Source organism: Salvelinus namaycush, chromosome 1 (genome assembly GCF_016432855.1).
Source record: "Salvelinus namaycush isolate Seneca chromosome 1, SaNama_1.0, whole genome shotgun sequence".
NCBI lineage: Eukaryota > Metazoa > Chordata > Actinopteri > Salmoniformes > Salmonidae > Salvelinus > Salvelinus namaycush.
The window spans coordinates 58387067-58412813 of NC_052307.1; the positions used below are offsets into that span (position 1 = coordinate 58387067).

The 25747-nt window shown below is 44.2% G+C and overlaps 1 protein-coding gene across 1 annotated transcript; it reads left to right on the forward strand.

The window, feature by feature from the left end:
• Positions 1 to 7247: 7247 nt before the first annotated feature.
• On the forward strand, positions 7248 to 24910 carry LOC120052294 (protein BEAN1-like). Its single transcript, XM_038999127.1, has 4 exons — positions 7248 to 7290; positions 7542 to 7739; positions 8577 to 8718; positions 24517 to 24910. Exons 1-4 carry the CDS (start codon positions 7248 to 7250, stop codon positions 24908 to 24910), a joined length of 777 nt encoding a protein of 258 aa, XP_038855055.1.
• Positions 24911 to 25747: the final 837 nt, after the last annotated feature.

Consider the following 25747-nt stretch of genomic DNA (forward strand, 5'->3'; position numbering starts at 1 on the left):
ACCTTTGTGAATATTGGTGTTAACACCTTGGTGTTAAATATGAGGGTTTCAGCATGAAATATCCTTTATATTTTTTTTCACACACTTTTTTTATTTTACTATGTCAGTTTGTTGTCACTGTTTTGCCTTCAAACTGGTGGCAGTATCATCAACAGTTGGAAGAGTTGCAGAGTTAATTGAAAATAATGCCATTGTTGATTCAATGCTTTTTTCATTTGTTATTTTCGAGCTATTTTCAAGCTATTTTCTCTTGGACCATGTGGTCTATCAACTAGAAACTCATGGACAATATAGAACTATAAAAACGTATACTAAATATGAATAAAAACATTTTTGAAGTTATTGAACTATAAATGACCAAAGTTACGATAGATTGTCATAGATTTTCTGTTAATTACCGAAATTACTGAAGATTCTGGGAGCTTTGGTAAACTACCGCTATCTTCGCAACCCTACCCGTGCCACATGGGACACACTCAGGGAAATAAGCAAAGAGTTGTGTCACCTATTAAATCAAGTGACAAATCTGTGTGAGTGGGAGTCCCATGGTGGATCGTGTTGCTTGTAGGAGGTAGCAAGGCTTGTGTGACGTAAGACACGGAACTGCCACCTAGTGGTAGTCATTGTTCTGGCCTGGAATATCAGCCTGTCTTCCAGTCCCCGAGTTGTTTATTTCCTGCTCAGAGGACACCTTCGTCTTTGGAGATGAAGTTGGGATGTTGTTGTTATTGAAGCCTATGGGGATTGCTGATTTAAGTCAAAAATACTCTCATAGTCCTTTTCATTCATAATACCAATACATATTGTTAAAGGTGGATGTAGAGCTAGATATTTTCTTCTTTTTAATGTTGTTATATTTCAGAATTGAAATAAATAAATATCGATATCCTTGAGGTCAGAGCAGAAATCAGGCATCTGCAGAATATCTCTGCTCTTCTCTGGCATACAATAGGTTCATCTTCTAGAGGCATGCAAGGTGACATTTGTTTTCCTCGTCACCTTGAGAGAATGCCCACGACGTCAGGGAGGACTGTTATCGTTGAACGCAGGGAGAGGAGTCCTTATCACCCCTCCTTCTATAGGGCCATATCAACGTGTTTTACACTCTCTCCACATAACCATGTACCTCTCGTACTGGGTAATACACATGTAATACGACAGCCTTCATCTTCTCCTCACTCTGCATTCCCTACTGGCCCAGTGACCATCACCATAGATCACACAGGTTGTCACCTGCACAATGTACTCAGTGATGCATGTCCCTTATACATAATCATAGTGCAGTCATCTTCAGTACAATTTTATATATATTATTTATTTTAGTTAACCTTTATTTAACAGTTGCCAAAACACATCCAGACATCCTCTCAGGATCAGACTGACATGTCAATGTTATGGTCCCTCTAGCTTGTATAGAGTCTATAGACTATTTAAAGCAGGCCCTGTCACCGTCTATCAGTATCATAATAGTCACCTTAGATCCAGCAAGGTTTCACGTGGGTAGAGAAGCATGTGGCCAACTGATGCACCGGATGTGGCCTTGGTGTGTGCCGTACATGTCAGGACAACACAGGCATTAGAGTGATTGTCTTGTATTGGGGTCATACAGGAACTTGCTGTGTGTACTGAATAACATCCGCTGTTACTGCAGTACTGTATGTTTGTCGTGTCCCACTGAATCAGCCTAGTGTCAACATATTGAACACGAGGAACTGCAGTGGACTTCTTCTCACAAGGTTGTACATACCAATGTGATATGTGATAAATATGTTCAAATGGCTACCCGGTAAAGTGTGAATTGGCTTATAAAGAATTGACCAATTGCCATGTGTTCAAAAATGATCAGCACCTGCTTGGGTTGGTGCTGAAGATGTGTTAATTAGCTATGGTTCGTCTTCTGTGTTAAAACATAAAAAATCACACTGAATTCACACCGAAGTTGTGGTTATCATATCTTAAATCTGTCATTCGAGGGGGAAAATGAACTTCATAAGATTTTATAGACTTGTTTATTTGTGTTATCCGATCTCTCCTCTGAGAGAGATAGAGATGCTGGTTACATGTCATTTAATATTGTTCGGTTCGTATCCCACTGTTTTATATTACGCTCCTATAGCAGTGATGCTGTTCAACACTTCTTTATTCTAGCATCTCCTGAGAGTAAAGCCTCTGAGTTCCTCTGTCTAACCAGAATAATGTGCCAGGAAAGATGCCCTCGCTCGGTTTTCTTCTCCCACTCTCTCTGCAGCTGGGGCCAGGCCTGCTAACCCCACAGGGCGCACAAACATCACACAGACACAATTTATAACAATCACCTCTCCCGCTCTCTCTCGCTCCCTGTGCCTCTCCTCACACACACGCACTCTCTCGTTCTCTCTCGCTCTCTCTCTCTCCCTGTCTGTTCCTCTCTCTCACACAATCACACTCACGCACTACTGTTCATATTCCCGGAGTTATCATATTGAGGTTGATACCATTGTACAGTAGACAGTTCCAGTGTTTGAGAACACCAAAGTCCTCTGAGAAATATATAGTGTGTACTACTTGGCTTTGTCTGGATTACAAAGCACTTGAGGAGGAACGGAATGATATTGTGAATTTAAATCACTTTATCGATGGGTCTGTTTAATGTTCAACAGAAGGGCAGGGGTGGCAGGATAGGAGTGGAGTCTTATGGGAGCAAACATAAAGACAGTGGGAAATGCTTTCTAATCTTATGAATCTTGACCAGGGAGTACACAGCTGTCATATAAACACAAAGGCACAATGGGACAGACTACCACTGTTAGCAGTATTATCTGAGCATGAGGAAAGGACATTTGGACTAAATGTGGGCTATAATTATTGTAATCTGTGGTACAAAACTGGAATGAGTCCTGTGGGAGAAAGGGAGGGTGGATGAGAAAGAGAATGGAAAGGGAATAGTGTGTTCAACACCAATGCAAAGTTGAAGAAATAAGGATGAGACGGGAGTGATCGAGAAAAGGGAAGGATATGTTCTTTCATAAAAATAGGAGAAATTGAGAAAGAGATTAAGAGAGTGAGGGAGAGAGGGTACATTGATTATATACGGTACGTAGTCCTGGTGTTCTGGACTGGTGTGACCCTCTGCGTCGAGCGGGCTGGCTGTGTGCTCTCTGTGAGGTCCTGTGTCAGGGGCCCAAGGGCAGGTTTGGAGAAGGTCAACAAGACGTACTGCTGCATGGAGGAGCAGCAATCAAACACAATCAAAGTGCTCCGTAGACCCAGGCCCTGACAATACGCCATTCACTCAGCTCAACAGCAGACACGCGCGCTTACGTACACACTTGCTCTCTTTCTGTCTTGCTCTCTCTCACTCTCTCTCACTCTCTCTCACTCACTCATTCTCACACACACATACAAACAAACCCAGCTTCACCTAAGACATTCTCTGGAGAATCCTCCACAGCACATCCTGTATCATGCACATGGGCAATATGACGTCCCAGACATGTGTCTCCCAATGTGAAGCACAGCCAGCTGGATGACCCAAGGCATCCATGGCGCATTGGCTACAGCACTGGGCCCTGGAAACATGGCCATGTGGCACTCTGCTGCTGCTGGTGCTCTCAGAGATGTCTTTACAGGCACAGCACTGCAAAATGCATCACTTACTGGATAGTAGGACTGAATCCATACTGCTGAATTCAGCACATACTGTATCAGGACTACCAATCACTACTACCAATCGGTAGGTACATGGTGTCAACTAGGAGTTTAGCAGGTGAATTACTTAAACAACAAACTATAATCCAACTCTTAACTATTTGGGCAGTCATGGCCCTCTCCAGTATGTGAGATTCATGAAGAGCAACAGCGGAAGTTTGCTCAAATTATGTTTCTTAAAGGCCTCTTAATGACAGAGCAAAGGCTAATTAGCATCACTGTTTTGGGCAGTGAAGAATCACACGCTGTATATATATGTATCTCTCTCTCTCTCTCTCTCTCTCTCTCTCTCTCTCTTTCTCTCTCACCCTCTCTCTCAATCAGATATCATATCAAATAATACAGTTATTATTCAATAGTGTGTGATTTCAATGCATCACTGATCTAGTGATTGATTTTGATGTCTCTACTCTCTGCTCATTTATTTTCCCGGCCGCCTTCTTTTAGATTAAACCAATCTTTATAAAGCATCAGCTCGGGGAAAAGAGTCCTGAGAAAGCATTGTGTAAGCAGTCCCGTGAATCATATATAACCATAATGAGTTGCCCTGTAGAATAATCCCATTAACCTACACTGTGATATCGCCCTTTATTGCCCTCAGACCTTTCTCTGCATTAACACTGACCTCAGACTTGTTCCAGATCAGTATTAATGGAAGACTGGACTTTATTTTGACACACCACAGACACTGTATATCAATTACCTTTAGGATAACTTCAGCTCTCCTTTCAATTAGGAGGAGAAACCCTCGGATGGAATTTCCCCCAAACCAATCTATCAATGTATTCATCAATTTAAGAAATCTGTTCATTTATGGTTCTGTAGTGTAAGACACAGCCTGTGGAATCATTATATTTGCATAGCTAGTTCACTCCCAGAGCAACAGGAGAGGAGCAGCAAGTAGTCCCTTGTTTTGATAACATCGTTGCAATGATGTCAATGTGCCCACTAGCCAATCAGGATGCCCAGCAAACCAAAATTGGTTCTGTGAATGTTCCCAGAACATTCAATAGGTTTCCCCAAACGTTATAATAACACAAAAACTGTCCAGTTGTGCTGATGATTATACAATGTTTGTATAAAACATTCACCTGATGTTGCAAGAATGTTCCCAAAACAAAATGTTGTTATTACATAACCTGGAAACCTAATAAGAAACTTAGGGTAAAGTTCTGTGGTGGCTGTTACAGATGTTGTGCACAATATTTTAGTGAATGTTAGAACATTCCAAGGATATTTCATAAAACATTAAAAAAACATTTTGATATCATAAACATTTATTTTAATGTTTTTGGGATGTTATCTTCCTAATGTTAGAACTTAATGGCAATATAATGTTGTGGGAATGTTCCTGGTTTGCTGTGTGGCCACTGCAGGGATGCAGGCAGCTACAGTGCCTTTGGAAAGTATTCAGACCCCTTGACTTTTTTCACATTTTGTTATGTTACAGCCTTATTCGAAAATGGATTAAATAAAATAAAAATCCTCAGCAATCTACACACCATACCCGATAATGACAAAGCAAAAACAGAAATACCTTATTTACATAAGTATTCAGACCCTTTGCTATCAGACTCGAAATTGAGCTCAGGTGCATCCTTTTTCCATTGATCATCCTTGAGATGTTTCTACAACTTGATTAGAGTCCACCTGTGGTAAATTCATTTGATTGGACATGATTTGGAAAGGCACACACCTGTCTATATAAGGTCCCACAGTTGACAGTGCATGCCAGAGCAAAAACCAAGCCATGAGGTCGAAGGAATTGTCCGTAGAGCTCCGAAACAGGATTGTGTCAAGGCACAGATCTGGAGAAGGGTACCAAACAATGTCTGCAGCATTGAAGGTCCCCAAGAACACAGTGGCCTCCATCATTCTTAAATGGAAGAAGTTTGGAACCACCAAGACTCTTCCTAGAGCTGGCCACCTAGCCAAACTGAGCAGTCAGGGGAGAAGGGCCTTGGTCAGGGAGGTGACCAAGAACCCAGTGGTCACTCTGACAGAGCTCTATAGTTCTTCTGTAGAGATGGGAGAACCCTCCAGAAGAACAACCATCTCTGCAGATCTCTGCTGCACTCCACCAATCAGGCCTTTATGGGAGAGTGGCCAGACGGACGCCACTCCTCAGAAAAAAGGCACATGACAGCCCGCTTGGAGTTTGCCAGAAGACACCTAAAGACTCAGACCATGAGAAACAAGATTCTCTGGTCTGATGAAATCAAGATTGAACTCTTTGGCCTGAATGTAAAGCGTCACGTCTGGAAGAAACCTGGCACCATCCCTACGGTGAAGCATGGTGGTGGCAGCATCATGCTCATGCTATGCAGATGTTTTTCAGCGGCAGGGACTGGGAGACTAGTCAGGATCGAGGCAAAGATGAACAGAGCAAAATACAGAGAGATCCTTGATGAAAACCTGCTCCAGAGCGCTCAGGACCTCAGACTGGGGCGAAGGTTCACCTTCCATCAGGACAACGACCCTAAGCACACAGCCAAGACAACACAGGAGTGGCTTCGAGACAAGTCTCTGAATGACCTTGAGTGGCCCAGCCAGAGCCCGGACTTGAACCCGATTGAACATCTCTGAAGGGACCTGAAAATAGCTGTGCAGCAACTCTCTCCATCCAACCTGACAGAGCTTGAGAGGATCTGCAGAGAAGAATGGGAGAAACTCCCCAAATATAGGTGTGCCAAGCTTGTAACGTCATACCCAAGAAGACTCACGGCTGTAATCGCTGCCAAAGGTGCTTAAACAAAGTACTGAGTAAAGGGTCTGAATACTTATGTAAATGTGACATTTCAGGTTTTTTTGTTTTTTTATAAATGAGCAACAAAAAAAATGTAAACAGTTTTTGCTTTGTCATTATGGGATATTGTGTGTAGCTTGATGAGTGGAAAACAATTTAATCAATTTTAGAATAAGGCTGTAACCTAACAAATGTGGAAAAAGTCAACGTATCTGAATACTTTCCGAAGGTTACTGTACGCCAACACATAAACAGCGTGACGCAGTAGACTACTCTGCTAGATCTTCAAATCAACACACAATGCTCACTGTGGATTAAAAGATGAACATTGATTGTGATCAACACAAATATTTTATAACCTCAATTATGTCAGGAATTCCTCAGCAGGGAAGAGATGAATAGAGACTAATATGATTAGCATTTAGACAACAGCCTCCTCATAAATAAATTGATTAGATTTCTTGTCTCCTGTTGATGGTCCCCAAAAAGATTTTCAGATGCCAAATGTGGCAAAGATAACACTGCAGCTTGTATTATCTCGGCTTGCACTTGGATATTGAATCTGTCTGTGTCACTATCTATGTGGTGTTATTTGAGTACATTTTATTTATGTTGTGTGCGCTTATTTTGGTTTCCCTCTAGTTCTGATGAAAAGGGTGAAGGGGATTTGAGAAGAGCCACTAATGGCTGAAGTTGGGTTTCTGCCTCCTGAGCTGACATGAAAGAGTTCCACCCCGTGTATTTAAAAATTCTAACGGGTTGAGGATTAAATATTAAACACTGCAGACTTGAGAATCTATTCCTCCGCTGAGGAATGAAAATCTTGGGAGTGTTCCTGACCTGCGGTCCACAGAGAGGTATGTGTATGATGAGAAATATCAGCTTACATGTTTCTCTCCATAGGGTCATGGAGGCAATGTCTCACATTGACATTGCCACAAAGGGTTTGAATGTGTTTTTTATCTCTGCTTTCTCTAATTCTCTCACCACTCTCTTCTCTCTATCACCTCCCTCTTCCTTCTCTCCACACTGTCCCTCTTTTATTCCGTTCTTCCCTGCTTTCTCTGTTCTGTGGCTGGGCCCCACCTGTGGTCTGTGAACTGTGCAGTGAGCTCGAACCAGAGCAGTGCCCATGAGTACCCAGACTGCCGTGATGGGGGCAGCGAGGCCAGCCTGCTGGTGTCACCGCTGGTGGTGGCTGGCATCGTCATCGGCCTGGTGCTCTTCCTGTCCTGCGTTACCATCATCGTGGGCAGCCTGCGCAAAGACAGCCGTCTGCGCAACCCCCACCTGCGGGCCAGCTATGGTGAGTTACAGAGAGTTGTCCATCGATGAGGCCAGTAGGTGTGTTAGAGGCCCGTTCATTTATAAGCTTTAGTTTATCCGTTTTCAGTTGCAAGTGGTTTCATAGGTCTTATTTACAAATTCCTGGGACAAAATGTATGGCCATGAATTTTCTATGCTACTTTTCCCAGAGCTGAATCAGTAGAAGATATCCAGTTTAGTCTTCCAATGAACACATTTCACCCTCATGGCATTAATATGCCACATTTGGCATTCTCCAGAGCTGGCATTTAAACCAACCAGTGCTCTTCTCCTTAAATCTCATCTAAAGGGACCATACTCTGCCTGTGGGGTTGATAACGGAATGGGAAAATAACAAAATATTGCACCAAACTGAATCGCACACACACACAGCCAAAGCCATGTCTGTGGAAGGCCACTTGGCCCAATGGACTGGGTCCCATTGTCAGTCCACACAGAGACAGCACAAAAAGCTCAAAGAGCATCCTTTGTGTGAGGACGCGGCCCCATTCTCCCTCTGCCTGGCCAAAGGCTGATATACCCAGATTATATCACACTGGCTTCAATCACAGCCCCTCTATCTTCAAGGAGCCACATGCCCTTAGCCTTATGTTTCCTAAAATATTCTGACTGCTCCAGTGTAAAAACAGTACAGATAGACTGCAAAAATAAATATTTACTGTAAATCTGCTTATTCAGTTCAATGTAGGATCCCTAAACCATGAGATACATAATTCAGTTGAACTGAGCACAGAGCATATTTACAATCCTGACTGTGCTATAGTTCACTGAGAAAAAAAGCTATTGTGTTGTATTAGACTGCCCTGCCTCTCCACAGCTCCGGATGGCTTTTCATACGGCGGCTCCATCGGGGAGCTGAGGTCAACGTGTATCGAGGAGTTCCCTCCAGCGTTTGACTTTGACTCCTACGTGGAGACTCTATCACAAGTCAATGTGATGTATCCAGACTCCCCGCCTCAGTAAGTCATTTAACTCTACTGTATTACCACCCAAATGGCATTACGATCCTATTCATTCCTTTGGTCACCATCATGGCTAGATAAAGGGAGTTTTTTGATGGTGTATTTGCTGTTATCTTCATACATTGTGATAAATGATGGATGAGTAATGATCATAATCACCACTATGGAGGGTTACCTCTGGGTGATCCCCAGGGTGTGTGTGTGTGTGTGTGTGTGTGTGTGTGTGTGTGTGTGTGTGTGTGTGTGTGTGTGTGTGTGTGTGTGTGTGTGTGTGTGTGTGTGTGTGTGTGTGTGTGTGTGTGTGTGTGTGTGTGTGTGTGTGTGTGTGTTAGGATCTGACTATGATAATGATGCAGGACCATTGTGAAGGGACAAGGTAATGGAATGGAGGGATGGGCTGAGGAATGGAGAGCTGTAGTAAGGAGTAGATGTGAGAAGTGGTTTTAAGAGCTCTCTAATCAATCTGAAGATCACATTATCATCCACCATAGTGGAGAGCCATAGTTGCTATTATGGGCTTTCTGTACTTAGTGCACTCTTATGGTTATATGATTGAAATGTAAAGGGTTTTGGAATATATAAAATATGTATTTCATTTGCATTCCAGTTTCCATGCGATAGCTGTGGTTCTCTAGCTCAATTAGTAGAGCACAGTGCTTGCAAAGCCAGGATAGTGGGTTCAATTCCTGGGACCACCCGTATGTAAAATGTATGCACGCATGACTCAGTCACTTTGGATAAAAGTGTCTGCTAAATCATAATGTATGTATCATACATTGCTCACCTTATCAGCAGCAAACAGTTGTGGGGATTGTGCTTGAAGATTCTTTTGAAAGCCTTTTTAGTTTCAATTTGCCAAGATGGCTGTCCTCTACCCTCCTAGTGTAGTCTTTGAAGACATACAGTAAGAAGACAGAAAGAGTAGGAGAGATATGAGAAAGAGAGAAAGAGAAAGAGAGGGAAAGAAGACTCCATTTACACACCAGCCTTACAATTCAGTTCTCCTGCATGCTTGCTGAGTTAGGGCAGGCCTCGGTAACCTCTCTGAGGTTGAGTTGAACCATGCTGTTGTGTCAAGTCGTTCATTAGAGCACTGTTGCACAGCTCAACTCTTTCATGGCTGGGTGCTCCGCCTCTACTCTAAACTCACCGCCCAGGCGCACAGCCTGCTTCGCTCCCTGAGCAAGCTTCTGGTGCTGCTGGTAAATGCCACTGCTTTGTGGTGAAAGACTCCCGGTGTGTTTGATCTAAATGGCAGCCCAGCTAATTGGCGTCTTTAATAATTCAGCCGTATTCCTCTCTCTTGCAGTTTGGTCTGCCATCCTTTCTAAAGACACTTGTGATGATGCCAGCTGATAAAAGAAGGTGAAAGAAATGAGAGTCTAGAATACATTGATTGTAATACATGGCACAATAAACACTGTTTCTCACTACCTCTCTCAATGAGAGGAGAGGATCGCCTTAGGTTAGTGTAACAAAATGGAAGCAAGCTCAACCTGAGAACCAGTCTTGACAGTTGGTTTAAAAATTACTTGACAGATAGAACTCAATGTGTCGGGGGTACTGATGGTGTTAAATCCGCAGGGGTCAATTATGGGTCCTGTACTTTTTACTGTTTACATTAATAATATGACCTTGTCTGTAAAAAATTGTAACCTGCACTTGTATGCCAATGATACTGTTGTGTATGCTATTGCCCCATTGTTGACCAGGCTCTATCTGAACTACAGTCTACCTTCATTGTATTACAATAACTTTATGAAATGAGTATTGAATGCAGGTAAAACTAAGTAAATGTTGTTCTCTAGGGTGCATAAAAACAATTCTGATGGTTTAAACATATGTACTTTGGATGGTGTCCATATTGATCGTGTCCCTGCTTACAAATATCTGGGCATTTTGATAGATGAAAAGCTGTCTTTTAAAAAGCATATTGATGACTTAGCTAAGAAACTGAGAATAAAAATAGGCTTTTTCAACTATATTCAATGTGCGGGACTTGAGGCTATGATTAAGAAGTTGGAGCTCTTCTCTGTCTGTATTAACAAGGACAACACACAGGTCTTTCCATCATTGTATGATTTTTTTTGTGTGCAAATGAGCTCAAGCTTATGGACAATGTCAAATGTGATATAGCGAAGCACCTGAGTGAGTTGGGTGCGCAATTACGCAGGTACTTTCCCGAAACGGATGACACAAACAACTGGATTCGTTATCCCTTTCATGCCCTGCCTCCAGTCCACTTACCGATATCTGAACAAGAGAGTCTCATCGAAATTGCAACAAGCGGTTCCATGAAAATTTTATTTAATCAGAAGCCACTGCCAGATTTCTGGATTGGGCTGTGCTCAGAGTATCCTGCCTTGGCAAATCGCGCTGTTAAGACACTTATGCCCTTTGCAACCACGTACAGTTGAAGTACTCATCACTGCATTCTCTAACCAGAAAACGGTTGGCTCTTTGATGTCCTGTAGGTTGATACATTGCTATGTTTTCATATATAAAGCCCTTTTACAAAAACTCCCACTGTACCTAACATGATTACTAAACTTTAGACACCCAGTCTCAGGGATGGCTAACTCTGGAAATTCCTTTGGTCTCTACTGAGTTAGATAAATCAGCTTTTAGTTTTCTTGCACCTTATAGGTGTAACAATCTACCAAATGTTCTTAAATTTGATGTTTTGGTGCCTCTAGGGCAATTCAGAAAGCTGATTGAGGACTGTACTACTGATGAATGTGTTTTTTTTTTTGCTTGCATTTTGTATTTATATTTTGATGTGTGTATTTTCTGTCATTTCTGTAATTCAGAGCTCATTTGTAAAAGAGACCTTGGTCTCAGTATGACTCCCTGATAAAATAAAGATCAAATAAAAATAAAATAATCAAAAGGTTGTTTCCTCACAGAGAGAGGTTAGGCTACGAAGCAGTTCTTTATTCCCTGTTTAGGTTCAGTGTGCTAGAGTCTAGTTAATGCACTCTTTCCTGACTGTGGTTGGATTACATAGGAGGAGGATGATCCTGACAGTCCTCTAAACCTCCACAGGCCCAATCTGCAGGTCTAGACATCCTGCCAACCTCCACCACATCATCTCCACTCTGATCTCTGGCTGACACTACACCTGCTTACTGACTACTGGGCTGTGATTACATCCTAAACTGCTCCTGATGATTTCACTATCTTGGAATGACCCCATGTATTTCAGAATGAAGATAGAAAACAAACCTGAGAGGAAATTCAACCTTTCTGTAACTATTGTAGATGGATAGACTACTCTGTGGGTTTGGTTTGAAGCCACCCACCTTTCCCTCCCCTCCCTCAGGTATAAAGATGAGATAAGATAATTAGGTGGGTGCTTACATTTGTACTATTTCACATTTGTGAATTGGAAATACATTTTTTGCATATCACACTTAAACACCCTCGGGGAGTGGGGTCAGAGCACAGGTCAGTCATTATTGACCGGGACCCTGAAACAATTAGGGTTAAGTGCCTTGCTCAAGGACACATAGATAGATTTTTTACCTTGTCGGTTACTGGCCCAACACTCCTAAACGCTAGGCTACCTGCCGCTCAGGACTCCGTGTGTGTGTGTGTGTGTGTGTGTGTGTGTGTGTGTGTGTGCGCGTGGTTTGTTTATCCGGCTCAATTCTGCCTGCTTGCCCTTCAAGGTTTGTTTCACAGAGTCACAATGTTATTTGCATTTATATGACAGTTCCATTAGTGCGGCGGCCCCTGTGTACGGCCCTGTGAGGGGCCTCTAAAGAGGGTGAAATTACCTCTCCCTCCAGAGAAGCCATCTGAAACATCAGGCCCTTTCCTGTTCAACAAAAAATTATGAAAAATATGGAATATAACATGCCATAGACAGGGCTATTAATGTCACTGAATAGTGTGTAAGTCAGTTTGGCGTTATATCAATCTACTCAATTTCTGTATAGATAGTAATGTCCTGCCTCATTTATTCACTGGCCTTTTCCATCAGATAAACCTGTAGGTTACATACAGTATGTAAACGTAGGCTAAAGCCCCATCTATAACTGGTTCTAACATGCGTCTCTTGTCCTGATCTTATCCACATTCTGATTGTGCCCACATTTTTAGACAGGTGTAGAAGATTAAAAGACGGATTGTGATCAGGTCTTCCTGACCAACTCCGGAGGTAGTCAGGCACGCATTGTGTCTCAATATCTTAGTGTACATGGATCTGGACAGTGAAACCATTTAAATCACCATTATCCTGCCTTCTAAAATCATCAGTCAGGTGGCAACATTGACTTATGACATCAATGTGTCTTAAAATCAATAAATACATATATTTTTTTTAAATAAGGGAGGGACCAAGAAATCTGGTCAGAATTTGGACACAGTGGATGGATAAGAGACATTTAAATACCATGTGTAGATGTATATCTGAAAATGTGGGCACAGTCAGAATGTGGACAAGATCAGGACACAGGATGCATGTTACCGCCAGGTATAAACAAGGCTTACAAGAGAGAGATTGAGTGGGCACGAGTGAGAGGAAGAGGAAGAGGAGGTTTAGCAAATCGTGTCTCTTCACATGAAAAACACAAGTCTTTGTTCTGCGCTAAATGCCAACACCTGGTTGTTGATAGCTTGTCATTTAATGAGACAGATATGCTAATGATCAACAGATTGTCAAAAACTGTGTTTATCTTTGCAGTGTCACAGCTACATCTAAGAAAGTCCTATGCTAACACAACGTATTTGATGATAAGACCAGACTGGATTACTAGCTTCTTCTTGGCAAATTGTCAAGTAGTGCTTTCAAGCCTTTAGAGAGCTTGTGTTATTATTGGTTTGGATGTTAGGCTCCACTGTTAGATGGGTTTAGTGGTGGTGGTGGTGGTGGTGGGCTTGGTTGTTGGTGCTGAACAAGCCACTCTGTCAATGCCTCTGCCTCTCATAGCCTCCATCCATCTCTGCTATGCTGTGGAGGGAGGGAAATCACTCCTCATATTAACAGAGGCATGATTCCTGTCTGAGGCCTAATGTGCCTTTATCACTCCCAAACTACGTCTTCTCAAGCTACATATTCTTCATTGCTGTTCTAATTAACGTGGGAAACATCAACCACACCACAGGAATGTTTTCTTATGTCTGAATTTAGGCTAAGATGTGTCAAAGATTGAGGTAGATTTAGATCATGAAGAATATCCAGTTGAAAATAGAAATATCTAAATATGTGGGCTGAGGACCAGTGCATTGGAGAGGATAAAAGAGAGAGTGTGTTTTGTAGTGTACATTGTGTGCATAGTCAGGGATAGGAGGCAGCGGGGTGGAGTGGATGGATGAAGGGAAAGGCATGTGATGCTGGGCAGTGCTGCCATTGCCACAGATGGCTGAGGGAAACTACAGAGCTTACACCACCTAGATCAGCAGCTCACCTGGGGAGCCCGTGAAGGAACTTGCTTCCGCAGAGAGAGAACTGGGCACATCCCAGCACAAATATCCACACACACACACACCACACTGTTATATTATTTACATACAGTAACAGTCAAAAGTTTGGACACACCTACTCATTCCAGGGTTTTTCTTTATTTTTTACTATTTTCTACATTGTAGAATAATAGTAAAGACATCAAACCTATGAAATAACACATGGAATCATGTAGTAACCAAAAAAGTGTTAAACAAATCACAATATATTTTATATTTGAGATTCTTCAAAGTAGCCACCCTTTGCCTTGATGACAGCTTTGCACACTCAACCAGCTTCATGAGGTAGTCACCTGGAATGCATTTCAATTAACAGGTGAGCCTTGTTAAAAGTTCATTTGTGGAATGTCTTTCCATCTTAATGTATTTGAGCCAATCAGTTGTGTTGTGACAAGGTTGGGCTGGTATACAGAAGATAGCCCTATTTGGTAAAATACCAAGTCCATATTATGGCAAGAACAGCTCAAATAAGCAAAGAGAAATACAATCCATCATTACTGTAAGACATGAAGGTCAGTCAATACGGAAAATTTTAAGAACTCAGTCCTTCATGGTCAAATTGCTGCAAAGAAACCACTACTAAAGGACCCCAATAATAAGAAGAGACTTGCTTGGGCCAAGAAAACCGGTGGAAATCTGTCCTTTGGTCTGATGAGTCCAAATTTGAGATTTTAGGTTCCAACCGCAGTGTCTTTGTGAGACGCAGAGTAGGTGAACGGATGATCTCCACATGTGTGGTTCCCACCGTGAAGCATGGAGGAGGAGGTGTGATGTTTCCGGGTGCTTTGCTGGTGACAGTGTTAGTGATTTATTTAGTATTCAAGGCAGAATTAACCAGCATGGCTTTTTCAACAGGACAATAACCAAAAACACACCTCCAGGCTGTGTAAGGGCTATTTGACTAAGAAGGAGAGTGATGGAGTGCTGCATCAGATGACCTGGCCTCCACAATCACCTGACCTCAACCCAATTGAGATGGTTTAGGATGAGTTGGACGGCAGAGTGAAGGAAAAGCAGCCAACAAGTGCTCAGCGTATGTGGGAACTCCTTCAAGACTGTTGGAAAAGCATTCCAGGTGAAGCTGGTTGAGAGAATGCCAAGGGTGTGCAAAGCTGTCATCAAGGCAAAGGGTGGCTTTAAAGAATCTCAAATATAAAACACTTTTTTGGTTACTACAAGATTCCATATGTGTTAATTCATAGTTTTGATGTCTTCACTATTATTCTACAATGTAGAAAATAGTAAAAATAAAGAAAAACCCTTGAATGAGTAGGTGTGTCCAAACTTTGGACTGGTACTGTATACACTGAGTGTATAAAACATTAAGAACACCTTCCTAATATTGACTTGCACCCCACACTCCCTTTTGCCCTCAGAACAGACTCAATTCGTGGACTCTACAAGGTGTCGAAAGCGTTCCACAGGGATGCTGGCGAATGTTGACTCTAATGCTTCCCACAGTTGTGTCAAGATGGCTGGATGTCCTTTGGATGGTGGACCATTCTTGATACACACGGGAAACTGTTGAGAGTGAAAAACCCCAGCAGCGTTGAAGTTCTTGGCACAATCCGGTGCACCTACTACCATACCCCGTTGAAAGGTTCTTAAATCTTTTGTCTGGCCCATTCACCCTCTGAATGGCACACATACACAATCCATGTCTCAACCTGTCTCCTCCCCTTCATCTACACTGATTGAAGTGGATTTAACAAGTGACATCAATAAGGGATCATAGCTTTCACCTGGATTCACCTGGTCAGTCTATGTCTGTCATGGAAAGAGCAGGTGTTCTTAATGTTTTGTACACTGAGTGTATTCTAATTTAAACACACACGCATGCATTCACACACACGCACAAACTCACACTAACATCTACAGGTATATGCACAATAAGGTATGCACAGCACATTCATAACCACACACTGTTGCTCTTGTACGTAGCTCTACAGGCATGGGCCTCTGACAGAGCCAGGGAGCTGAAAGAGTGAGCTCCCTGTGCCAGCCCCGCAGTGCAGTGGCCAGACCGGGCCATATGCTCCAGTCAGTGCTGTCATCTCTCTAGAGCTATAGGCCGGAAGCCAGAGGTCCTCCCTCTAGTGACCCACACCTCTCCTTGGGCTTTGGAGTACATTGTATACCTATAAAGATGTATATAGCGCTTTACGTCCAACTTTTTGACAGCCTAACGCACCTGCATTCATGTATCATAGTTGTGAACGCCTCTCTAGGCGTTGGAATGTAACACATTCTGTGTCATATGCACCACAGGTATTTCTGGAGAAGTCCCATGGTTCTCCATACTGTAGTTTCATCCTATGACAAATTATGCCCAATTATACAACTGCTCAGGGAAATGAATGTGTATGCAAACATACATTTACCTAATTTAGCAGAGCGATTTACAGGAGCAATTAGGATTAAGTGCCTTGCTGAAGGGCACATCAACAGATTTTCACCTAGTCAGCTCAGGGATTCAAACCAGTAACCTTTCGATTACTGGGCCAATGCTCATAACCGCTAGGCTACCTACCACCACATACAGCATGTAGATTATTGAAAACAGCAGTAGACTGCAGGCAGGATTGATTAGACAATCTAAACAGGGCTAGGCTGTAGCGGTGTTATATCTTATTTTGCTAGCTAATAATTCATTATTTGTAGCATGCAACACCTTGTGTTAGCATCCTAGGGGACTTATAGTTCCCATAAGGGGGGCGACTGCAACGTGCAAAGTATTCTCACCCGAATCAGAGAGGGGATTCTGAGTTTAGTGTAACACTCATGAAACCCTGGCATGAAAACAGCTAGGCCCTCAGGTGTCCACAACGCTACCATACCTGGCAAAGAAATTCTGGAGTCTCTCGACAAACGTCTGTATCAGCGTGTTGATTTAGAGCGAAAAGCCCTATTTTCAATGTTTATGTGGTGCTGGTAGTTTATTGCACCCTGAAGGGATTAATAACATTGCTGAGCTGTGTGATGAATATCAGACACACGTAAACAAACACACACACACACACACACACACACACACACTTCTGCAAGCTGAGACTCTCACCCTCTTTCCTGGATCAGCATGATCATCATTTATTCATAAAAACGAGTAGGAAAAAAACCCGCTGAAAGTATCCAGGGCAACAGCTGATAACTTTATATTCCTTCTGACTAGAGTTGACTAACAATATGGGTTAGAAAAGTTAAGAGATATGTGGGTATTTGTCACGCCCTGACCTTAGAGAGCCTTTTTATGTCTCTATTTGGTTTGGTCAGGGTGTGATTTGGGTGGGTATTCTATGTTCTTTATTTCTAGGTTTTGTGTTTCTATGTTTTGGCCGGGTATGGTTCTCAATCAGGGACAGCTGTCTATCGTTGTCTCTGATTGGGAATCATACTTAGGCAGCCTGTTTTGCCACCTTAGGGATTGTGGGATGTTGTTTTTTTGTTAGCTCTGCGTAGCCTTCAGACGTGACGTTCCTTGTTCTTTTGTTTGTTTTTTTGGTGTTCGGATTTAATAAAGAAGCATGAACACGTACAACGCTGCACCTTGGTCTCATCCTTCCGACGAGCGTGACAGAACATCCCACCACAAACGGACCAAGCAGCGTGGTAAGGAGGACTGGACATGGGAGGACATCCTGGATGGCAAAGGATCCTGGACGTGGGAGGAGATCCTGGCCGGAAGGGATCGCCTCCCATGGGAACAGGTGGAAGCAGCTAGGAAGGCGGAGGCAGCTAGAAAGGGGGCCCAGCGTTACGAGGGGACACGGCTAGCATGGAAGCCCGAGAAGCCACTCCCAAAAAGATGGGGGGGGCACACGAGGAGATTGGCTGAGTCAGGTTGGAGACCTGAGCCAACTCCTCATGCTTACCGTGGGGAGAGTGTGACTAGTCAGGCCCCATGTTATGTGGCTCTGTCTCCAGTGCGCACTCATAGCCCGGTGCGCTATATTCCAGCTCCACGCATTGGCCAGGCTAGAGTGGGCATCCAGCCAGGACGGATGGTGCCGGCTCAGCGCATCTGGCCTCCAGTGCGTCTCTTCGGTCCAGGATATCCTGCGCCAGCTCTGCGCACTGTGTCTCCGGTGCGTGTCCACAGCCCAGTACATCCTGTGCCAGCACCCCGCTGTTGCCGGGCTAGGGTGAGCATCCAGCCAGAAAGGGTGGTGCCAGCTCTACGCTCCAGACCTCCAGTGCGCCTCCTCGGCCCAGTATATCCTGTGCCGGCTCTACGCACAGTGTCTCCGATGCGCTCTCACAGCCCAGTGCGTCCTGTGCCAACGCCCCGCAGTTGCCGGGCTAGGATGAGCATCCAGCCAGGACGGGTTGTGCCAGCTCTGCTCTCCAGACCTCCAGTGTGTCTCCACGGCCCAGTGATGATCCATGGCACGAAGCATCCAGTGATGATCCATGGCACGAAGCCTCCAGTGATGATCCATGGCACGAAGCCTCCAGTGGTGATCCGTGGCACGAAGCCTCCAGTGATGATCCGTGGCACGAAGCCTCCAGTGATGATCCGTGGCACGAAGCCTCCAGTGATGATCCGTGGCACGAAGCCTCCAGTGATGATCCATGGCACGAAGCCTCCAGTGATGATCCATGGCACGAAGCCTCCAGTGATGAGTCATGGCACGAAGCCTCCAACGACGGCCTCCAGTCCGGAGCCTCCAACGACGGCCTCCAGTCCGGAGCCTCCAGCGACGGCCTCCAGTCCGGAGCCTCCAACGACGGTCTCCAGTCCGGAGCCTCCAGCGACGGTCCCCAGTCCGGAGCCTCCAGCGACGGTCCCCAGTCCGGGGCCCGCGACGAGGGTCCCCAGTCCGGGGCCCGCGACGAGGATCCCCAGTCCGGGGTCGGCGACGAGGGTCCCCGCACCAGAGGCGCCACCAAAGTGGGGTGAGCCAGAGGTGGAGCGGGGTCTACGTCCCGCACCAGAGCCGCCACCGCGGATAGATGCCCACCCAGACCCTCCCCTATAGGTTCAGCTTTTGCGGCCGGAGTCCGCACCTTTGGGTGGGGTACTGTCACGCCCTGACCTTAGAGAGCCTTTTTATGTCTCTATTTGGTTTGGTCAGGGTGTGATTTGGGTGGGCGTTCTATGTTCTTTATTTCTAGGTTTTGTGTTTCTATGTTATGGGTATGGTTCTCAATCAGGGACAGCTGTCTATCGTTGTCTCTGATTGGGAATCATACTTAGGCAGCCTGTTTTGCCACCTTAGGTTGTGGGATGTTGTTTTTTGTTAGCTCTGTGTAGCCTTCAGAACGTGACGTTCGTTGTTCTTTTGTTGTTTTGTTTGGTGTTCGGATTTAATAAAGAAGCATGAACACGTACAACGCTGCACCTTGGTCTCATCCTTCCGACGAGCGTTACAGAATTATGTACAGTATTTAGTACAGCGTTTCCCAAACTAGGGGTCGCAACCTCATGTGGGGTCACCTGATTTGAAAATGGGGTTGCGAGATTTACTGGGGGGGGAAAGCGCTTGGTTCATAGAACCACGGTTAAGTAAGTAACCTCCAGTAGCCGTTATATGCGGTTGTAATAAACAGAGCGATTTCTGTTTTCTTCCTACAAATGTCGTTCTATCTTTAGAACGGTTTAAACTACAAAATATTATGACCCCATCACTGAACGATAAGACTATCCAGAACACGTATGGGTTTTCTGTTTCCCTCTACGATGCCCACAAGCTACGCTGGTCTCATTAGAACAGGGTGGACAAGACCAGGCACTAAATCAGACTGGGGTGGAAAAAACATTATCAATGATTATGTTCTTTTCTACACAGAAGATCAAACAACATTATTGCCTGATGATCTTCTGAACTTCTCAATACGTTTTTGATGTCACTTCAAACCATACTTCCTTCAGATTGAAATACTGTCATAAATAGTGTCACTGATATGTAATAGACTTTCATAGTCCTAAATAAAAAGGTAAACATTGGCTGTTGATTCCATCACTTTTTTTACATGGTGGTGTTGCAAAACATTTTTATGTCAAAATAGGGTCGCGGCCCCAAAATGTTTGGGAACTCCTGATTTAGTGCTTTTGAAGGGCCCCAGTGCTCGACAGTGATTACTAGCAAAACAAATCCTTCTCTACCCACAACATCAGGATACTTCAAGTAGTCAGATGACACCTGGTCAGTTTGTTCTGATACTGCCCAGTTGTCTACACAGCTGTAACCAATGATGCATAAGAGTATGGAATACAATCTACTCGATAACAGAAAGTTACCAGAGAGAATTTGAACTAATAAGATAATGCAATATTTACTAATAAGAAGTGGGGCATCATCCTCCTCTTCAACTCCTAGAAGAAAGTATTTGAGATAAGAAAATAAAGTAATTGAGAGATACTGTATGCATCACCACTGACTGCCATTTGTGTCATCACCTCTCAATAGTAAGTTGGCGTTTCTGTGCCCACTGCTTTAACATTGTTGTGTTATGCAGTCATTACATAACAGAGCATGTTACACATGCAGAACCAGAAGGAGGATTTTTTTGTTGTTGCTTTGGTTACACAGTTACAAAGTATCTCAAATGCTCTCACCTTTTTTACAAAGTATCTAAGATCACTCTCACCTTTTTACTCAAAATCGTTAACCAATCTCTTTCAATGTGTCGATCCAAGTAGAATAGGAAAAAAAGGTGAAAAGTTTTAGAATAAAGTCAATGTTGTCTGTCAGGTTTCACTCTGGATTTGTACTGCTATATGGCAAATGAATGGCCCACTGTAGTCTTGCATAGAAAATGGCCTTATAAACCATTTTTGTACTATAGCACCGGCTAATGGCAAGTCCTGTTTTTGTCTGTAACCCCGGATCATGTGAAATGTTTCTGTCCTGCTGTGTTCTGGGGACATTAAGTCTGTCTGAATGAGCCGGAGCGCGGCCGGAGTCTAAAATAGCTCTGCACGCAGGCAGACAGGCAGCACTCTGCAGCACAGTGATGGAGGGTGGAGGGAGCAGTGGCCGGGGAGTTAGTCAGCTACGCGACTCATTTGAAATCAAGCAATCATTACTGAGGCTCCTGAACAGCACCTTTTACTGTCCCACTGAGCACAGAGCACCAGCAGAGGAGAGGACCCGCTACCTGACTCTGTATGAGTCTCTATGAGGAGCAGATACCTGACTGTATGTCTCTATGAGGAGCAGATACCTGACTGTATGAGTCTCTATGAGGAGCAGATACCTGGCTGTATGTCTCTATGAGGAGCAGATACCTGACTGTATGAGTCTCTATGAGAAGCAAATACCTGACTGTATGAGTCTCTATGAGGAGCAGATACCTGACTGTATGAGTCTCTATGAGGAGCAGATACCTGACTGTATGAGTCTCTATGAGAAGCAGATACCTGACTGTATGAGTCTCTATGAGGAGCAGATACCTGACTGTATGAGTCTCTATGAGGAGCAGATACCTGACTGTATGAGTCTCTATGAGGAGCAGATACCTGACTGTATGAGTCTCTATGAGGAGCAGATACCTGACTGTATGAGTCTCTTTGAGGAGCAAATACCTGACTGTATGTCTCTATGAGGAGCAGATACCTGACTGTATGAGTCTCTATGAGGAGCAGATACCTGACTGTATAGGTCTCTGTATAAAGAGTAGCTCACATACTTTCATTTACCTCAAACCCATTTGAAACCATCCAGAATAACGTTTAGAACAGAATGGGGCAATGTGGTGGCAGAAAATATACACTGAGTGTACAAAACATTAGGAACACCTTCCTAATATTGAGTTGCACCTCCTTTTGCCCTCAGAACAGCCGCAATTCATCAGGGCATGGACTCTACAAGGTGTCGAAAGTGTTCCACAGGGATGCTGGCCCATGTTGACTCCAATGCTTTTGACAGTTGTGTCAAGTTGGCTGGATATCCTTTGGGTGGTGGACCATTCTTGATACACATGGGAAACTGTTGGGTGTTAAAAACCCAGCAGCATTGCAGTTCTTGACACACTCAAACTGGTGCACCTGGCACCTACTACCATACCCCGTTCAAAGACACTTACAGTTTTTGTCTTCCCCATTCACCCTCTGAATGGCACACATACACAATCCATGTCTTAATTGTCTCAAGGTTTAAAAATCCTTCTTTAACCTGTCTCCTCCCCTTCATCTACACCGATTGAAGTGGATTTAACAGGTGACATCAATAAGGGATCATAGCTTTCACCTAGATTCACCTGGTCAGTCTATGTCTGTCATGGAAAGAGCTGTTATTCCTTATGTTTTGTATACTCAGTGTATATCTAATACACTTTATAGCTGGACTGATATGAGGTCAATTGTGAATGTTCCTACTGTTCAGCTTAGCTAAACTTTTTACTGGAAGCCCTGTGTAGAGGAAGTAGAACTCTCCTCCAGTCTATCATTAATAAAGATCTCATTTACTCCGGCTCCCAATACCTTCTCTCATCATTAAATATCTGTGTATCACCCGGCCCAACCCGGAGGTGACAGGCTTAAGTAATCCACAGCCACAGTGCCATTTGCCTTGCTTCCCCACACCCGCTCTCTGAGAGGGTGATACTGTTTACAATTCCACAGATTCAATTATCGCACTGTATTTTCTCTATTCCCAGATATCCCCTGGGGTCAGTGTCGTGGTGGTAGAGGGCGATTTAGCGGTTGGTCTACACATATGATGATGGGCCGTGGCAAACGTATCTCACATAATGTTATACAAGCCAGTCGGCCTGACTGACACCATGTCAAACTCTTTCTCTCTTTCTCTCTTTCTCTCTCTGCTTATCAAATCAAATGTTATTTGTCACATGCGCCAAATACAATCGGTGTAGACCTTACTGTGAAATGCTTACTTACAAGCCCTTAACCAACAATGCTTTAAGATGTTAAGGAAAAAAGGTGTCGAGTAAAAAATTGATAAATAAAAACATAGAAAATAAAAGTAACAAATAATTAAACAGCAGCAGTAAAATAACAATAGCGAGGCTATATACAGGGGCTACCGGTACAGAGTCAATGTGCGGGAGCACCTGTTAGTCGAGGTAATTGAGGTAATATGTACACGTAGGTAGAGTTAAAGTGACTATGCATAGATAATAAACAGAGAGTAGCAGCAGCGTAAAAGAGGGGTCTGGGTAGCCTTTTGATTAGCTGTTCGGAGTCTTATGGCCTAGGGGTAGAAGCAGCTAAGAAGCCATTTGGACCTAGACTTGGCGCTCCGGTACCACTTGCCGTGCGGTAGCAGAGAGAACAGTCCATCTCTAGGGTGTCTGGAGTCTTTGACAATTTTCAGGGCCTTCCTCTGACACCGCCTGCCATAGAGGTCCTGGATGGCAGGAAGCTTGGCCCCAGTGATATAATGGGCCGTACGCACTACCCTCTGTAGTGGCTTGCAGTCGGAGGCTGAGCAGTTGCCATACCAGGCAGTGATGCAACCAGTCAGGATGCTCTCGATGCTGCAGCTGTAGAACCTTTTGAGGATCTGAGGACCCATGCCAAATCTTTTCAGTCTCCTAAAGGGGAATAGGCTTTGTCGTGCCCTCTTCACAACTGTCTTAGTGTTTGGACCATGATAGTTTGTTGGTGATGTGGACACCAAGGAACTTGAAGCTCTCAACCTGCTCCTCTGCAGCCCCGTCGATGAGAATTGTCCTGTAGTCCACAATCATCACTTGTCTTGATCACGTTGAGGGAGAGGTTGTTGTCCTGGTACCACAGGGCCAGGTCTCTGACCTCCCAATAGGCTGTCTCATCGTTGTTGATGATCAGGCCTACCACTGTTGTGTCATCTGCAAACTTGATGATGGTGTTGGAGTCGTGCCTGGCCATGCAGTCATGAGTGAACAAGGAGTACAGGAGGGGACTGAGCACGCACACCTGAGGGGCCCCCGTGTTGAGGATCAGCGTGGCGGATGTGTTGTTATTGTCTTTGTGTTACAGGGCCTCTATAAAGCCCAGCAGCTCTAGTAGGGTGGTTGTATGTGCTAGACAGACTTCCAGTGCACTGTGGGATTGTGGGTTATGTGAGAGCTGAAATAACTGTCCATTGGCAGGCTCTCCCATGGAAAGCACCAAACCAAGACTAGCAGCCGCCACACAGGAAAAGAGCTCACAGTAGATGACAAGAATCTCCTCTAACAGGCCTGTTTCACCATTCAGATTTATATTATGTTTAGTCTTCTTATGCTAAACATTTCATTTGTGTTCATGTTGCTAACTACAAACATAGAATCCAGGTCCATCAGCATAGGCTAAATGAACACTTTGCCAACCATTGTTTGAAGGTTGGAGATATCCTCTTTTAAAATGTTATACCTATTTACCTGATATACTCTTCTTTATTCCAGCTATGATGAATGTGTGGGACCAGGTGCGACACAGATATACGTCCCCACAGACGACCCCCCTCCGTATTCCCTCACGGACCCCTGTCAGCGGGGCCACCAGCAGGCCACCTACACCAGCCTGGAGATGGAGGAGCCGTCTGCTGGAGCCTCTTGGGTGTCCGCCAGCAGCGCCGCCTCCTCCCACTACCCAATCGGACTGCACGAGCTCAGGCAGCAGCCAATATCCTCCATCTCCCTGTCAGCGTTCCCCCTGGAGGAGGCGCCCCCGTACGAGGTGGTGGTGAGCAGGCAGAACCAGCCCATCCCTCTGATGCCCATGGACCTGCTCAAACACCCCTCAGAAGACAGCCATAGTCCCCAGAGAGCCCGGGCTGTCGCACACAGGATCCTGTAGAGTTGACTGGGCTAGTCCTCTCCAATGCTCTTTGTGCAGACAGCCACACACACACACACACACACACACACACACATACACACATACACACACACACACACACACACACACACACACACACACACACACACACACACACACACACACACACACACCTCCCAGTCTGAGTAGGACAGCCTAACTCTCTTCTGCTTCTTCCAGTGTCCCTTTGTGCATGACAGGCAGTATCAAAAGAGAATTACTTTCTGGACCGAAGCTGAAAGTTTGGGTTGAACCTAAACTCAGTCGGCGCCTTCCTCTCCTTCCCCTACCTCTTGGATAAGCTGTGTCCCCCAACTCTAAGATGTTACCCGCACCACTCCTCACTCTATCTCCCTTTACTACTGGGGCACTGCCATGAAATCACAGGGCTACTACTGGTAAACTGGGGCTGGGAGTATGGTCTTTCTGTCCAGAGGGAATTCACTTCATACTGTAAATTGGTCTCAGGTTAGGAGGCATTCAAGCATTTAGGAAGCATTATCAAAGTCTGTTTTTAGTACAAAAAAAACACTAGAGGTAACCTGAAGTGGTTTCACATAGATATTCTGTATGTACTGTTGGATTTTGTTGTGTTGTAATGGAATTGCTCTTGATAAAAAACACCATAGAAAGAATGACTAATTTCACATTCCATCACATATCCATATGGTTTTATTAATATTTTCTACATGAAAATAATATTTGATTTATATTTAGCTGACTTTAGGACTCCCACAGTCTGTAAAATGTCCAGTAATTTCAACTGATAAATATACCCCAGTGTTATACACTCTTAGAAAAAAAGGTGCTATCTAG